This window comes from Nerophis ophidion, linkage group LG26 (genome assembly GCF_033978795.1).
Source record: "Nerophis ophidion isolate RoL-2023_Sa linkage group LG26, RoL_Noph_v1.0, whole genome shotgun sequence".
NCBI lineage: Eukaryota > Metazoa > Chordata > Actinopteri > Syngnathiformes > Syngnathidae > Nerophis > Nerophis ophidion.
The window spans coordinates 25,118,951-25,137,092 of NC_084636.1; the positions used below are offsets into that span (position 1 = coordinate 25,118,951).

Consider the following 18,142-nt stretch of genomic DNA (forward strand, 5'->3'; position numbering starts at 1 on the left):
GACTTTGGCCCCTTGGCTCTGCAAGTTAAGTCAATAGTAACCAACCTGGGCTTTCGTGTTGATAGTGGTTTTAAAGGCCTACTGAAACCCACTACTACCGACCACGCAGTCTGATAGTTTATATATCAATGATGAAATATTAAAATTGCAACACATGCCAATACGGCCTTTTTAGTTTACTGAATTAAAATTTTAAATTTCCAGCGGAGTTTCTTGTTGAAAACGTCACGGAATGATGACGCGTATGATGACGTACGCTCGTGACGTCTCGAGTTGGAGGGGGACGTATTAGCGCAGCACCACTAGCGGCTAAAAGTCGTCTCTTTTTATTGCGCAATTACACAGTATTCTGGACATCTGTGTTGCTGAATATTTTGCAATTTGTTCAATTATTAATGGAGAAGTCAAAGTAGAAAGATGGAGGTGGGAAGCTTTAGCCTTTAGCCACACAAACACAGTGTTTCCTTGTTTAAAATTCCCAGAGGTGAAGCTTTACTATGGATCAGAGCGGTCAAACGAACTTGAATCCCGACCACTTGTCAACCGGCAGGTTTCGGTGAGAAAATTGTGGTAAAAAGTCGCCTCTTACCGGAGATCAGCGGAACTTCTGTCGTGCTGCAGCTGCCGTAACTAATTCCCTCAGAGACTAGCGTCAAGACACCCGTGGACACACCCCTCCGACTATCAGGTACTATTTAACTCACTAAAAGACTAGCAACACAATAGAAAGATAAGGGATTTCCCAGAATTATCCTAGTAAATGTGTCTAAAAACATCTGAATCGCTCACAATACAATCGCCTTTTTTTAATTTATTTATTTATTTTTATTTTTTATTTTTTTCCAGTCCTTCGCTATCAATATGATCAGCCACAAATCTATCATCCTCGCTCAAATTAATGGAGAAATTGTCGTTTTCTTGGTCCGAATAGCTCTTTTTGTTGGAGGCTCCCATTATAAACAATGTGAGGATGTGAGGAGCCCTCACACGGGTGACGCCATTGTCTGCGACTTCCGGTAAAGGCAAGGCTTTTTTATTAGCGACAAAAAGTTACAAACTTTATCGTGGATGTTCTCTGCTAAATCCTTTCAAAAAAACTATGGCAATATCGTGAAATGGTCAAGTATGACACATAGAAGGGACCTGCTATCCCCGTTTAAAAAAAAAAAAAATCTAATTTCAGTAGGCCTTTAAATTGGACCGTCAGATTCATTTATTTAAAGTGGCCAGGGTTAAAAACCTTCTTTCCAGGCAACAGTTTGAGACAGTAACCCATGCCCTTATCACATCCTGGCTGGATCACTGTAACTATGTATTTTGGAATCAGTCAGTCAACCCTCTCCCGTCTGCAGCTGGTCCAAAGTGCAGCTGCCCAACTTTTAACAAGTACAACCAAAATAAAGCACATTACTCCGGTTTTAGCCTCACTTCACTGGCTGCCTGTGTCTTTTAGAGTTTATTTTAAAATATTTTTATTTGTTTTAAATCCTTACATCAGGGGTGTCAAAGTCATATTAGATCGGGGGCCACATGGAGAAAAATCTACTCGTAAGTGGGCCAGAGTGGTAAAATCACGGCACGATAACCTAAAAATAAAGACGACTACAGATTTTCTTTGTTAAAAATAGAACAAGCACAATCTGAAAATGTACAAATTAGGTTTTTTTACACTTACATGTTGCAGTTAATAGTATTCTGTCTTTGTTTGTCGTTATTTATACTTTCTGAATAAATTACGTGATAATGTTCATCATTCAACTCATTGGTGTTAATTTTCAATCTATCAAGATAAAAAATATCAAAATGAAGTTACAGGATGTTATTTATGTAGTTTGCTCATTTTCCTCAACTGGTGCACTAACATTGTGGTTTATTTTGTAGCATAATCTACAAATATACAAATAATTGCTATTGTGACATCTAGTGGACACATTTAGAACTGTTTATTTCATTCCAAAATTTGGGCTTGTTTTTAAACTTAGCAAACTCATCCGGCAGGCCGGATAAAACCTGTTCGAAATCAAAATCGTGGCTGGAATACTGAAGTCTGCCCTGTGGAGGTTGTGTGCAGAGGGTTCGTGGGAACCTCTACCACAAAACTGCTGAGGGATTTGGGAGTCAGGGGCCAGTGCCTGCATACAGCAATCAAAGCCGCATCTGAAACAGCCGAAAAGAACAGCTGGTGGCTCTGGCTGAAGAGGAATGACCACAATTGGGCCCCCAACTAGTGCATCAGGAGGTATGCGGTCAGGCAGACCAAAATCTCACTCAGGGAACCGGACGCCCCTGCCATGCATAGTCCCCTCATATGTCTGCCAACAAGGTGACTTTCATGGCTAATTGGACTTGGGTCACAAGCTCAGGTCTGATCATCCTGTAGCTGGCCGCCTCTGGAGAGGGTGTATAGCAGGGGTGCCCACACTTTTTCTGCAGGCGAGCTACTTTTCAATTGACCAACTCGAGGGGATCTACCTCATTTATATATATCATTTATATTTATTTATTTATGAAAGAGACATTTTTGTAAACAAGTTAAATGTGTTTAATGATAATACAAGCATGTGTAACACATATAGATGTCTTTCTTTCACAAAGACAAGAATATAAGTTGGTGTATTACCTGATTCTGATGACTTGCATTGATTGGAATCAGACAGTAATGATGATAACGCCCACATTTTCAAATGGAGGAGAAAAAAAGTTGTCCTTTCTGCCTAATACCACATGAAAGTGGTTGGTTTTTGGCATCTAATTCATCCAGCTTCCATACACTTTACAAGAAAAACATTGGAGGCAAATTCCATAGCTTGCTTGATTGACATTCACGGCACCCGAGGGTCTTGTGAGATGACGCTTGCTGCTGCCAGTTCATTATTATGAAAAAATGACAGAGAGGAAGGCGAGAAACACTTTTTATTTCAACAGACTTTCGCGCCGTCCCTTCCGTCAAAACTCTAAAGGCCGACTGCACATTTCCTATCTTCACAATAAAAGCCCTGCTTCATGCTGCCTGCGGTAACAGAATAAGAGTCTCGGAAAGCTGGCGTGAACAAGTGATGTGCACGCCAGCTTTCTGAGGGATCGCTTGTGCAGGCCAGTTTTCCGAGACTGTATTTAGTTAGCACAGGCAGCATTAAGCAGGGCTTTTATTGTGAAGATAGGAAATGTGCAGTCAGCCTTTAGAGTTTTGACGGAAGGTACGGCGCGAGAGTCTGTTGAAATAAAAAGTGTTTCTCGCCTTCCTCTCGGTCATATTTTCATAATAATGATCTTGCAGCAGCCAGCGTCATCTCGCAAGACCCTCCGGTACCGTGAATGTCATTTAAGTGACGTCTTGGTGAAGATTGATGATCACTAATTTTTAGGTCTATTTTTTTTAAAAGCCTGGCTGGAGATCGACTGACACACCCCCCGCGGTCGACTGGTAGCTCGCGATCGACGTAATGGGCACCCCTGGTGTACAGTGTTAAAGACCAAAACACCCAGTGACCCAGAGGAACACTACTGATGCGCACCCATGATTTATTTTATCCTTCAGGTCTTCCATTCACGTTCACTGTTCACCCACAAGGCCACCAAGTGTATGTGCTCGCAAAGGATGCAAACACCTCATTCTGTTTTTAATTTGTTTTAGGAGTCTCTATAGTGATGTGTTTTAGAGTCATTTTTAATTTTTTAGAAGTCGGTTGTTGTGTTTTAAATGTTTTACTAGTCATTTTAATGTGTTAAGTCATTTTATGCATTTGTGATTCGCACAAGAGGTAGAACATCTCACTCTGTGTTTTCTGGAATCATTTGGGGGCCTGGTTCGGCCCGTGGGCCATACGTTTGACACCCCTGCCTTACATGATCTTGCTCCACCTCTGTCCCCACCTGGTCCCTCAGGTCAGCTGATCAGCTGCTCTTGGAGGCAGCGAAATCAAAATGCAAGCTCGGAGGGGACCCAAACAGGTTGCGGGTCCCAAACTCTGGAACGATCACCCTCTCCATGTGAGACATGCCCCTTCTTTGGCTACTTTTAAGACACTTCTTAGAACCCATTTTTGCTCACTGACTTTTAACCCAGCATGATATTTTCAACTGTTCAAACTGTTTTGAACGTTTTAACTGCCTTTTATCTAACAAATTGCTCTTGAGATAATTTTCATATGCTCTTTATATGCATTTTTTTTAACCTCTGTTTTAAATGATATATTTTAATCTGTCCTTTGCCTGTACTTCTCTGCTTTTTGTTTGTTTACTTTTTTGTGGTGTACAGCCTTTGGTTTTTCAACTGTGGTTGTTTTTAAAGGCTTTATAAATAAATTTGTCAAATGTATCCATCATGATATATGCTATATTATTTATGAATATAAATGGAATATAATAAAATATAATAATTTTTGTGTTAAATAATTATGACAAGTTGAGTTCCTCCCGGATGTCAGAGCTTCTCACCCTATCTCTAAGGGAGAGCCCCGCCACCCGGCGGAGGAAACTCATTTCGGCCGCTTGTACCCGTGATCTTATCCTTTCGGTCATGACCCAAAGCTCATGACCATAGGTGAGGATGGGAACGTAGATCGGCCGGTAAATTGAGAGCTTTGCCTTCCAGCTCAGCTCCTTCTTCACCACAACGTATCGATACAACGTCCGCATTACTGAAGACGCCGCACCGATCCGCCTGTCGATCTCACGATCCACTCTTCCCCCACTCGTGAACAAGACTCCTAGGTACTTGAACTCCTCCACTTGGGGCAGAGTCTCTTCCCCAACCCGGAGATGGCACTCCACCCTTTTCCGGGCGAGAACCATGGACTCGGACTTGGAGGTGCTGATTCGCATTCCGGTCACTTCACACTCGGCTGCGAACCGATCCAGTGAGAGCTGAAGATCCCGGCCAGATGAAGCCATAAGGACTACATCATCTGCAAAAAGCAGAGACCTAATCCCGTGGCCACCAAATCGGATCCCCTCAACGCCTTGGCTGCGCCTAGAAATTCTGTCCATAAAAGTTATGAACAGAATCGGTGACAAAGGACAGCCTTGGCGGAGTCCAACCCTCACTGGAAACGTGTCCGACTTACTGCCAGCAATGCGGACCAAGCTCTGACACAGGTCTCTCCCTTAGAGATAGGGTGAGAAGCTCTGCCATCCGGGAGGAACTCAACGTAAAGCCGCTGCTCCTCCACATCGAGAGGAGCCAGATGAGGTGGTTCGGGCATCTGGTCAGGATGCCACCCGAACGCCTCCCTAGGAAGGTGTTTAGGGCACGTCCAGCTGGTAGGAGGCCACGGGGAAGACCCAGGACACGTTGGGAAGACTATGTCTCCCGGCTGGCCTGGGAACACCTCGGGATCCCCCGGGAAGAGCTAGACGAAGTGGCTGGAGAGAGGGAAGTCTGGGATTCCCTGCTTAGGCTGCTGCCCCCGCGACCCGACCTCGGATAGGCGGAAGATGATGGATGGATGGATGGAATTATGACAAGTCAACCTTTACTTATTGATCACATATAAAAGTAAGGTTACAATAAAATACAATATTTATGATAAAATATGCTCAATTATTATATATACTTTGCATTTACTAAGAGCCCCTATAAATGTACAAATAATATATATGTCTGTGTTGGCCCTGCGATGAGGTGGCGATAGGCTCCTACAGTATGCCCACCACCACCCCGATAGGGACAAGCGGTAGAAAAATGGATGGATGGATGGATGTAACATTTTTAAAATACTGTACAATAAGATGACTAAAATGTTTTAAAGTATTTTACTATAGATGTAATAATATAATAAAACATCATTATGTTTATAATGAAATACAATATAAATAATTGTTTTTATATAAAATAATTTGTTTTGCACATAGAGCAAACAATGGCATCCCCATACAGAGCAGAGGGCTGGCATGAGAAGCATCCTGACTGCCTGATTGTGTCCTGGTTGCCATTCATGGACAGGTGAGAGAGCCAGCGATCAGACCCAAGGTATGGAGACAAAGTGGAACCAAAAATAAGAGGGCCCAACAGGAAATAATACAAAATACAAGAAATTATTTAGTGTCATGTAATACCACGACAGGAGTTGCAGTAATCTAGCCTGGAGGTCACAAAAGAATAAAAACATTTTTTCCATCATCAGCTATCCATCCATCCATCCATTTTCTACCGCTTATTCCCTTTCGGGGTCGCGGGGGGCGCTGGCGCCTATCTCAGCTACAATCGGGCGGAAGGCGGGGTACACCCTGGACAAGTCGCCACCTCATCGCAGGGCCAACACAGATAGACAGACAACATTCACACTCACATTCACACACTAGGGCCAATTTAGTGTTGCCAATCAACCTATCCCCAGGTGCATGTCTTTGGAAGTGGGAGGAAGCCGGATTACCCGGAGGGAACCCACGCATTCACGGGGAGAACATGCAAACTCCACAAAGAAAGATCCAGAGCCTGGATTTGAACCCAGGACTGCAGGACCTTCGTATTGTGAGGCAGACGCACTAACCCCTCTGCCACCGTGAAGCCCCATCATCAGCTAATAGCAGGAAATACTTAAAAAAAAAGCTGAACAAATGCTTTTCTTGACACTTGTTGGATGTTGAAATAAGGAAAAAAGATCTTAATCAAATGTTGGCAAAGTTCCTAACTATGCTGCTAGTTGTAAAAAGCCATCCATCTATAAGTTGTATTCAGTCTTGTGACGTTTGCACAGAAGTCAAAGGAAGTGGTGGTCCACCAAACCAACATGGCACACTGTACAGCAAACGGAGTGCAAACTATCTGAGTATGCAAAAGGCCTAGATCTTACCACTAAAAGCATCTAGGAGCAAACAACCTAGCTATTCAATGGAATCTTTCCCAATATGTAATTAAAAAAATGTGTTGAGTAATCGTAACGATTATCTTTCAGTGGCATTCCCAGACATGTTGAAAAATCTGGTGCGGCAGACGTCATTCTCCACGACAAAATAGATGCAAATTTGAAAAAAACATTGAGGTCTACAACTTCTTTTTGTGGCTGGGTCAGGGATTTTTTTTATTTAAAATTCTTCCGGATCAATCATGCATTGTTTTTTCTCGTGTAAGGTTGCATTTCATGATTTAACTTTGCGTCGACAGTCATGTTTGTTGCCCTGTTGTTGTTGCACGCACCGTTATGTGTTTTTCCTTGTCTTTATCAAAGTGTAACTATTGTCATGATCCACTATTTGGATCATGGCTTGTTCTGGTTTTGTTCTGTTTCGTTATCACATTCTGTCTAGTATTTGTCGTCCTCAGTTCCTGGGGGCACTTCCTGTTTTGTTTCCGAAACCTTAGCAACGCATTTGTGTCACCTGCCTTGTTTTTCGACGCACACCTGCCTCCTGATTTCTGTCCCTATTTAAGGCCGCCTTTGTTTGCCTTTCGTCCTCGGACTGTGGTTTGCTTTTCACGCAACAGGTGACGTCGCATTCCCGCATTTTGGTAAATACCCTTCGGACTTGATTAGCCCCCATGCTATTTTGTTATTTCGTTTTCCTAGCTCACATGCTAGCGTTCTTATGTAGTTCCTTCTAGCTTCTATGCTAGTTCTGTTTGTTTTGTTTGTTGGTGCATTTGTGCAAGTGCCTTTGTTCTTAGTTTGTTTTATAGTATAAATAAATCATTCCTGCCTTCGCGCTGTGTTCCATCTCCGCTGCACCCATTGAGAGAACGCAATCCACACCACGATGCTAGCCAAGCGTCACAACTATGACTGCTGCCTTGGGTAAAAGGTTTTAGGTTTTGCTCACATTTGCTTTCTTTTATTTAGACTCGCCGAGTTGGTGCTTTGCAAAACACTTGCAGCAAAAATGTGTTTTAAGAACTCCCAAACAAGATAAAATACAAATAGCATCAAGATACTGTAATACTTAAATGGGAAATACTAAACGTTAAAAGTGTATAAATTTAAGTGATCTCTGCAACTTGTATGTTCTTTGACTGTACTCCCTTTTCTTGTCATCTTTTGTAAAATCTTACACTATTTTGCTCTTCTTGATGATCTCTCCAGGTCTCGGAAGAAATGTATATCCTTTTCGCGATTGGAATGTTGACAACAGCCTAAAACATTGCAAGCATAGGTCATTTTTTTTCAAGGAAGGCAACGGGTCACCCAGTACGCTTTGACAACAGACGCTCGCTAGAACACTGCTTCGCCTCGCACATTTAATGAGCCGGTTGCGACATCAGGTGAATACAATCCATAGAGTAGTTATATCATTTGGAACATTTCCTATGAGAAGATGGGAGCCAAGGACTGACATTTCAGTTTGATTTGAGTTTAGTAGTAAAACGCTTGAAGTCATCCAGTTGATGTGTTTGAAACCTGTAGTATGGATATTTCAGCAGTGGTCACTGCTGCTGCTCACTCCTCCCCTCACCTCCCAGTGGGTGATCAAAGGTAATGGGTCATATGCAGAAAATAATTTCGCCACACCTAGTGTGCGTGACAATCATTGGTACTTTAACTTTAACTTAATAAGCTCAGTGGAGTTAATGTACCTTTGTGAAAAAACCTCCAGGTTATCATATTCCACCATAAGTGATTCACATTGATTTTTTTTGTGGTCAGCTTCGTTCATTTAGGGCTTTCTCGACTTTGTTAACTGCTCCACTTTAGCTGCGAAACCCTTTTCAGTTAATTTGGGTTGTCTCTTTTGTTTAACTTCTTCCGGCTTGCTTCCATCTGCACGTTTTGCAAGGAGATTTTCTCACACCACATTTGCATCGCGTTCCTCATATTCAAACACTTTTGCATCAAGTTCTTCATATTCAAACACATCACCGGCGTCTTTGTATTCAATTGACATTTTGTCGACAAGTTAAAAGCGCAAATACGCGCAAGTCACTTGCAGAATGTAAAGCAAATTAAACTCCGAAGTTCCATATTCAATTCGTGTCATCAACGTAGGCATACGGGTTATTCCGTTCAAATAATCCTCATGTCAAACAAGACTTTAATCACAGTATCAATCAATCAATCAATGTTTATTTATATAGCCCCAAATCACAAATGTCTCAAAGGACTGCACAAATCATTACGACTACAACATCCTCGGGAGAACCCACAAAAGGGCAAGGAAAACTCACACCCAGTGGGCAGGGAGAATTCACATCTAGTGGGACGCCAGTGACAATGCTGACTATGAGAAACCTTGGAGAGGACCTCAGATGTGGGCAACCCCCCCCCTCTAGGGGACCGAAAGCAATGGATGTCGAGCGGGTCTAACATGATACTGTGAAAGTTCAATCCATAGTGGCTCCAACACAGCCGCGAGAGTTCAGTTTCAAGCGGATCCAAGACAGCAGCGAGAGTCCCGTCCACAAGAGACCATCTCAAGCGGAGGCGGATCAGCAGCGTAGAGATGTCCCCAGTAGTTTCTCCTTAGCTCTGTTCCGGTTAGAATTCTACAATCCAGGGAATACTTCTTGAGAAAATTTTCAACTTTTGTCTCGGCTTTCAAACAAATGTAAGTCTAAAGGACTGTGATGAGATCCTGAGTTCCTTTGTGGTGCAATTCATCCACGACCGTCACCTCATGTTGCAGAATGATATTGCACGACCCCATGTTGCAAGGATCACTACACAATTCTTTGAAGTTGAAGACATCCCAGTTCTTGCATGGCCAACATACCCGTTGGACATGCAACCCATCAAGCATTTTTAAGATGCTCTGGGTTGGCGCATAGATGGCATGTTTCACTTCCTGTTAATATCCAGCAACGACCATTTAAGAATTTGCTCCAACATTCCACAATAGACAACCTGATCAACTCTGTCAAAATGCACAGTGTGAGGCAAATAGTGGTCACACCAGATACCGAGTGACTGGTTCACTTACCCCACAGAATCTCCCACACACTTATAGTGAAACTGCACATTTTGCCGTGGCCTTTTGTGGGCAACTTAGAACACACACTAGTGCCGTAATTATGCTGTCTAATCTGCAAAACACTTTTGAAGTGGAATAATTATTTCTGAAAAAAAAAGGGCTGTCGAACAAACATACACTTGTCAATATTGAAGCGAAATAGGTTTTTTGTATACAAACCAATTTCACTTTTTTGAATTTAGCGCATGTAAAATGGGAAAATATAGACAGATATTTCACATCAGTGAACTTATCTGCATGGTCCGCAAGAAGTAAAGTGTTGTGACTTTTACTGAAAGGAAGGAAGGTGGGAAATAAACAAGGATGGAAGGGAGAGAGAGAGAGACTGACAGAGCGTTAGGGAGGCAGGAGGGATGAATTAAGACAGAGAGAACAATAGAAAAGAAGGAAAGGTGAGGAGAGCAGAAAGAAAAAAGGTAGAGTTAAAGTTAAAGTACCAATGATTGTCACACACACACACGGTGTGGGGAAATTTGTCCTCTGCATTTGACCCATCCCCTTGATCACCCCCTGGGAAGTGAGGGGAGCAGTGGGCAGCAGCGGTGCCACGCCCGGGGATAATTTTTGGTGATTCAACCCTCAATTCCAACCCTTGATACTGAGTGCCAAGCAGGGAGGCAATGGGTCCCATTTTTATAGTCTTTGGTATGACTCAGCCGGGGTTTGAACTCCCAACCTACCGATCTCAGGGCGGACACTCTAACCACTAGGCCAGTGGTTCTCAACCTTTTTTCAGTGATGTACCCTGTAAACATTTTTTTAATTCAAGTACCCCCTAATCCGAGCAAAGCATTTTTGGTTAAAAAAAAAAGATAAAGAAATAAAATACAGCACTATGTCATCAGTTTCTGATTTATTAAATTGTATAACAGTGCAAAATATTGCTCATTTGTAGTGGTCTTTCTTGAACTATTCGGAAAAAAGATATAAAAATAACTTAAAACTTGTTGAAAAATAAACAAGTGCTTCAATTATAAATAAAGATTTCTACACATAGAAGTAATCATCAACTTAAAGTGTCCTCTTTGGGGATTGTAATAGAGATCCTTCTGGATTCATCAACTTCATTCTAAACATTTCTTCACAAAAAAAGAAATCTTTAAAATCAATATTTATGGAACATGTCCACAAAAAAATCTAGCTGTCAACACTGAATATTGCATTGTTGCATTTCTTTTCACAGTTTATGAACTTACATTCACAATTTGTTGAAGTATTATTCAATAAATATATTTATAAAGAATTTTTGAATTGTTGCGCTTTTTAGAATTTAAAAAAAAAATCTCACGCACCCCTTGGCATACCTTCAAGTACCCCCAGGTGTACGCGTACCCCCATTTGAGAACCACTGCACTAGGCCACTGAGTAGGGTGATGTAGGAAAAAAGGAAGGAAGACTAAGCAAGATAGGAAGGGAAGAAGGTAGAGAAAGAGACAAAAACTAAATATATGCATATATATATATATATAATATATATAGATATACATATAAACATTCATACATACTTCATAAATATGCACATACACATAAAAATATGCAGATCCCAATGGTACTTGTAGGCTTAAAGATTCCTCCTTTGACAACGTCTGGTATCTGCTTCCTGAGGTGGGTGGGGGCACCAAGATCGTCACTTCCTGTCTTTCATCCAGTGAGACCTCCACTGCCAGCTATCCGTCCAGCAAGGCTGCATCCTCCTGCAAGGCCTCCACTGCCTGTCCTACGGCCGCCGCTCTGTCCAATATCTAGCCCAGCAGCCTGATGCTCCGGCTATGCAAACACCGCCAGCAACTCCAGTGGGACTGCAGACGCCCCCAGCATCGTTCCATCCAGTGTGGCAGTCAGCTCCAGCTTTGTCGCATCCAGTGCGGCAGCCTTCGCGACCTCCAGCTTGCCTGCCAGACACAACGTCCCCCCCCCCCCAGGTCTGGACTGCAGGCGGGCCAGGAAAGTACCCACACTCTTTTTTTAACAAAGCCACGCTGTTTTAAGACGTGCTGAATGTGGCTTGGCATTGTCTTGCTGAAATAAGCAGGGGCGTCCATGAAAAAGACTTCGCTTAGATGGCAGCATATGTTGTTCCAAAACCTGTATGTACTTTTTAGCATTAATGGTGCCTTCACAGATGTGTAAATTACCCATGCCTTGGGCACTACTGCAGCCCCATACCATCACAGATGTTGGCTTTTGAACTTTGCGTCGATAACAGTCTGGAAGGTTGGCTTCCCCTTTGGTCCGGATGACACAATGTCGAATATTTCCAAAAACAATTTGAAATGTGGACTCATCAGACCACAGAACACTTTTTCACTTTGCATCAGTCCATCTTAGATGATCTCGGGCCCAGAGAAGCCGGCAGCATTTCTGGATGTTGTTGATAAATGGCTTTCACTTTGCATAGTAGAGCTTTAACTTGCACTTACAGATGTTTCGACAAACTGTATTTAGTGACAGTGGTATTCTGAAGTGTTCCTGAGCCCATTTGGTGATATCCTTTAGAGATTGATGTCGGTTTTTGATACAGTGCCGTCTGAGGGATCGAAGGTCACGGTCATTAAATTTCGGTTTCCGGCCATTCCGCTTACGTGAAGTGATTTCTTCAGATTCTCTGAACCTTTTGATGATATTATGGACCGTAGATCTTGAAATCCCTACATTTCTTGCAATTGCACTTTGAGAAACGTTGTTCTTAAACAGTTTGACTATTTGCTTACGCAGTTGTGGACAAAGGGGTGTACCTCGCCCCATCCTTTCATGTAAAAGAATCAGCATTTTTTGGTAAGCTGTTTTGATACCCAATCACGGCACCCACCTGTTCCCAATGATTATTTGCAAGAAAAAAAAAAAAAAGTTTATCAGTTTGAACATCAAATATGTGGTCTTTGTAGCATATTCAACTGAATATGGGTTGAAAAAGATTTGCAAATCATTGTATTCCGTTTATATTTACATTTAACACAATTTCCCAACTCATATGGAAACGGGGTTTGTAGATGCATGGCATTTTTAATTCAATTTTATGTTCCAGTAAACCCAGGAAAGTTCATAAAGTACATTCTGTTAATGCCAGTGACACATTTTATGCTGAAAAATATTTTTTTATGATACATGCTTTGCATAAGCTATTCACATTTGAAAATGAATATTGTTAACAGGGCCTCTGACTTTTTAGTGTGGCTTGTTGGTGTAATGCATCTGATAATTGAGGGTAGGGAGGAATACACATTTCCTGATATTTGGGGTCCCCATTTGACCTTCCCCATTTCTTACGGAGGTTTTCAGAAATAAAGTGACTCTCGGAGAAAGTATAGTGGAAATATACGCCATAACATTTATATTCAAGTTCAAAGAAACCGGTATCAAAACCGGAATCGTCCAAATTCAAATGGCGCCCAAACCCGCCTCATCAGACGCAAAAACAGCAAGATAATGGGATATTTGTTTTTGATAAGTATATTTTTAAACACTGTTGATTCAAACTAATTCAATACTACCCCTTCTCCATACCTATTTCAAATATTTTATACATTTTATACACCATACATATGTATAATATTTGGTTTGCTTACCTTTTGTCATTAAATTTTGAGTTTGTTCACTTCCTATGAGAAAATAAAGTAACGTGGTGAAAAATATCAATAAGCAAAAATTTGTGTTAAATAGAGTACATTGTGTTTGTGTGGAGTGAAATGACTGCCCGAACTCCACAAACTCAAGAAAATGTTCACAAATTTAAAAAAAACTTTTCGTTCTTCAATTTTCTTCAAGTTAATACGTTTGGTAAGGTTAAACATGCCAAAAGTATTAACTTAAAGACATTTTTTTCTACTTGCGAATATTTTAGTGTTGTATGTTTTTTTTTGTTTGTGAAACATGTTTTTTGAGTTTGTGAAACATTTTTGAGTGTGTGAAACATTTTTTTTTTAGTTTGTGGAGTTTTGGCATTGATTTAACTCTATGATATTTCCTAAGGGCTCATTATGTCTTTTCATTCATACACTTTTTCAAATTTTCTTGTAATCAAACCGTATTTTAGGTGTATTAGATGGAATCAGACTGCAGATGATATGGCAGGTAAAAATTCCAGCTAATATACCGAAAATATGGTCTGATTACAAGAACATTTTAAAAAGTATGTCAATGAAAAATATAATGTTCAGTTTGAATCCGATTTATTATACACTATGCACTGACTAATTGACTAATGCATCGTTGGGATGAACCCAATAGTTGCAAGAACTGCAGTATTATAATTTAACATTTTTTCACATACGTAGATTTTTGAAAAAATATTAACCCGTGGCCCTTTAATTACTGCTCCTTTGTAATTGAGGTAATTCTTTGGACAGCATCCTGCATTGACAAAACAACTTTAACAGGATAACACTGGCATTTAAAAGGCCTTTGACTCTACAGCATGCACCCTGGGCGCTCCATGTCTTGCTAAATCTCAAGTGTTTAATCTCCCGTAATTACACAGATTTGCTTTAGGTTAATAAAAATAATCCGCCTAAATTGAGACCCCCTACCTCGACCTCCCCTGTGCCTCCTTTGCCCCTTTCTGTGAGGGTTGAATTCACAGTCATATAAATAGTCACCTTCGCGAGCCCAACTTTGATTTCAAGTCTACTCATTACTGACAAGGCTCCCGAAATTCATCGCGTTTGACCTGGCGGGCTGACGTCATTTCCATGCGGTGAGATTGTGTCGCTGATGAGCGCATGAAGGTTAACAACAGTTGAGAGGCTCATCTTTATCTGTGATCTTGTCAACAGTAAGACTTCGGCGAAAGATCCCGGGGGCATTGCGACGCTACCTTTTCAGGACCTGATTCTTCGAAGACCGTTCTCTTAATTACCTGTGCCGTTTTTGTAATGAGTGCCAGATATCCAACAGAAGAAATGACGACACTGACGGAGGACAGAAGCGGACGGGAGCGACTCGGACTGAGCTTCACTATCGACTACCTTCTCTTCAACAAAGGAGTCAAAGGAGTGCCAGGAGCAGAGGAGCAGACTGCGAACAATGTGGTCGCCGCACAGAAATCGCTAGAGAGGTCAGCAGAGACCGGAGAAAGGAAAGTCCTCGAACAGGAGGGGGATGAAGAGCAAAAAGAGAAGGGGGAGGAGGAGGCGACCAGTACCACCACAACCACATCGTATGGCGGAGATTTGGACAAGTCTGAGGACAAACCCAACCAGTCTTATATCGCGCTCATTTCTAAGGCCATCCTGGCATCTGAGCAGAAGAAGCTGCTTCTGTGTGACATCTACCAGTGGATCATGGACCACTTCCCTTACTTCAAGAGCAAGGTACTTTCCCATTATCCCTATATCCATTTTCTACCATTTATCCCGGTCAGCAGGTCAGGCCGTAATATTTTTCTTTCGATAAACGTTCATTGTTGGCCATTTTTTCCGCAAACAAAGCGACCTACTTGGCACAGGTAATCTGTCTGAGCAGTTCGAGACAATCAAGGACTCCGCATGATCCCGTTGTTGGCAAATTCACAAATAAACTAATCCTGTTGCTAGGTTGCAAACCACCTCCGCCTTTAGCAGGTGCGGTGGCAGATTGAACGTAGGCTATTGGATTACGCTTGATCGCCTGTTTGACGTGCTAAAAAAGTAACGTAGGGTGTCGAGATCGTACTCGTGTCTTGACACGCCATGCCGCCAAGGTGACATATTCCGAAAGGAGGATCAAGTTAACACCCGCTTATGTCAGTTTACCCTTTGTTTTAACTCCCGCTGTTTCTTCTTACTTGGTCATTCCAGGACAAAAACTGGAGGAACAGCGTTCGGCACAACCTGTCTCTGAACGACTGCTTTGTCAAAGCCGGCCGCAGCGACAACGGTAAAGGCCACTTCTGGGCCATCCACCCGTCAAACTACCAGGACTTTTCCAACGAGGACTATCACTGCCGGAGAACCCGACGGCGGGTCCGAAGGGTGGCCGGACAGCTTCAGCTCTCGCCTCTCAGCTTGCCCTATAACTTTACCCGTCAACACAGGACAACCTGCTGGTGCTGTCCACCGGTCCACTCGCTCCCCCTGCCCTGCTTGGCCCCCAGACTCTACTGGCCTTGGTCACGTGTGCAGGGGCTTGTTGGCTGTCCACCTAGTCTGCATGTCGCTGCACCCTAAGGACTGACAACTACATCCATGAGCAGTTTGGCAGTGGTTCAACGTCCAGTCATTTTAGATTATTGTATTAATATTTGTCAATGGTTATGTCTTGGTCACCATGTCTTCTCTGGTTTAGGGTAAACCAAAAATGCATGAAAGAGTACTGTGCAAAAAATTCTAGGACACTACAATGTCACACAACAGTCATCATATAGGAGTATTTCACTATTTATACATGAAACGGTCCTTTACCCAGAATCGTCAAAATGGTGCTGCCCATCCGTCCATCATCCCTCATGAACCACGAAGTAGCCTGCTAACAGACTTTTGCACAGTACTGCAGTATTATAGTGAAAGACCAAAGTAAAACTTGCATTGATCTAACTTTATTCTACGAAACGAATTGCACTTCTTGTTTGTACTTATTGCCTGTTTGTGGAATAAAGCAAATGTTTTGTCACTATCAAATTAAACTGTCACATTGCTGTCATTCCGTGCGTGTGTGTGTGTGTGTGTTTGTGTGTGTGTGCGTGATTGTACTAAAAGTGAGCCCGCTGCTAAAATACCACCCGGCGTCACATGCTAATTAGTCAAAGCTGTCGGGATGCAAAAATCTGCTGCCTAAGAGACTAAAATCAGGCTTTCCAAAGCCAACTCCTCAAGTGTTCGAGGCCGGATAATCCCAGCCAATCCCAAGCAGTTTCAAGAAATAGGAAGCTTATCACACAATGTAATCCGTAACCATTGCTGCAGTAAGAGGAGGGGGTTAGGGGTGAGGCAGAGGAAAGGGAAGGATGGAGGGAGGAGAGAGGATATAAAGGAAAGAAAATGATGATGGAATTGAAAGATAATGAAGAGAAGCAAGGCTTCACGGTGGCAGAGGGGTTAGTGCGTCTGCCTCACAATACGAAGGTCCTGCAGTCCTGGGTTCAAATCCAGGCTCGGGATCTTTCTGTGTGGAGTTTGCATGTTCTCCCCGTGAATGCGTGGGTTCCCTCCGGGTACTCCGGCTTCCTCCCACTTCCAAAGACATGCACCTGGGGATAGGTTGATTGGCAACACTAAATTGGCCCTAGTGTGTGAATGTGAGTGTGAATGTTGTCTGTCTATCTGTGTTGGCCCTGCGATGAGGTGGCGACTTGTCCAGGGTGTACCCCGCCTTCTGCCCGATTGTAGCTGAGATAGGCGCCAGCGCCCCCCGCGACCCCGAAAAGGAATAAGCGGTATGAAATTGATGGATGGATGAAGAGAAGCAAGGCGAGGGTCTACAGTATACTAGGGCTTAGGGTTGTACGGTATGCCGGTATTAGTATAGTACCGCAATACTAATTAATCATATTTGGTACAATACCACCCCTGAAAAGTACCGGTCCAACTCCTGAAAAACAACCCCACACTATAATTCCTCCTCCACCAAATTTCACACTCGGCACAATGCAGTCCAAAAGTACCGGTCCAACTCCTGAAAAACAACCCCACGCCATAATTCCTCCTCCACCAAATTTCACACTCGGCACAATGCAGTCCGAAATTTAGCGTTCTCCCAGCAACCTCCATACCCAGACTCGTCCATTAGATTGCCGGCTGGAAAAGCGTGATTCGTCACTCCAGAGAAGGCGTCTCCACTGCTCTAGAGTTCAGCGGTGTCGTGCTTTACACCACTGCATCCGACTCTTAGCATTGTAATTCGTGATGTGTGGCTTAGATACAGCTGCTCGGCAATGGAAACCCATTCCATGAAAGTCCCTGCGTACTGTACGCGGGCTAATTGAAAGAAAACATGAAGTTTGGAGCTCTGTAGCAACTGACTGTGCAGAAAGTCGGCGACCTCTTTGCAGTATGGGCCTCAGCATCCTCTGACCCCTCTCTGTCAGTTTACGTTGGCCTACCACTTAGTTGCTGTTGTTCCCAAACTCTTCCATTTACTTCTAATAAACATTTTCTTATGATAAAGCTGACAGTTAACTTTGGAATATTTAGGAGCGAGGAAATTTCACGACCGGATTTGTTGCACAGGTGGCATCCTATGACAGTTCCACGCTGGAAATCACTGAGCTCCTGAGAGCGGCCCATTCTTTCACAAATGTTTGTAGAAACAGTCTCCATGCCTAAGTGCT

At 42.7% G+C, this 18,142-nt stretch overlaps 1 protein-coding gene across 1 annotated transcript; it reads left to right on the forward strand.

The window, feature by feature from the left end:
* Positions 1-13,947: 13,947 nt before the first annotated feature.
* foxq2 (forkhead box Q2) lies at positions 13,948-16,393 on the forward strand. Its single transcript, XM_061888345.1, has 2 exons — positions 13,948-15,209; positions 15,675-16,393. Exons 1-2 carry the CDS (start codon positions 14,772-14,774, stop codon positions 16,041-16,043), a joined length of 807 nt encoding a protein of 268 aa, XP_061744329.1. The 5' UTR covers positions 13,948-14,771; the 3' UTR covers positions 16,044-16,393.
* The last annotated feature ends 1,749 nt before the right edge of the window (positions 16,394-18,142 follow it).

Coding starts and splice junctions, on each gene's coding strand:
- foxq2 (XM_061888345.1), top strand. CDS start 14,772: ATGAGTGCCAGATATCCAACAGAAGAAATGACGACACTGACGGAGGAC. Junction 15,210..15,674: donor TCCCTTACTTCAAGAGCAAG/GTACTTTCCCAT, acceptor TGGTCATTCCAG/GACAAAAACTGGAGGAACAG.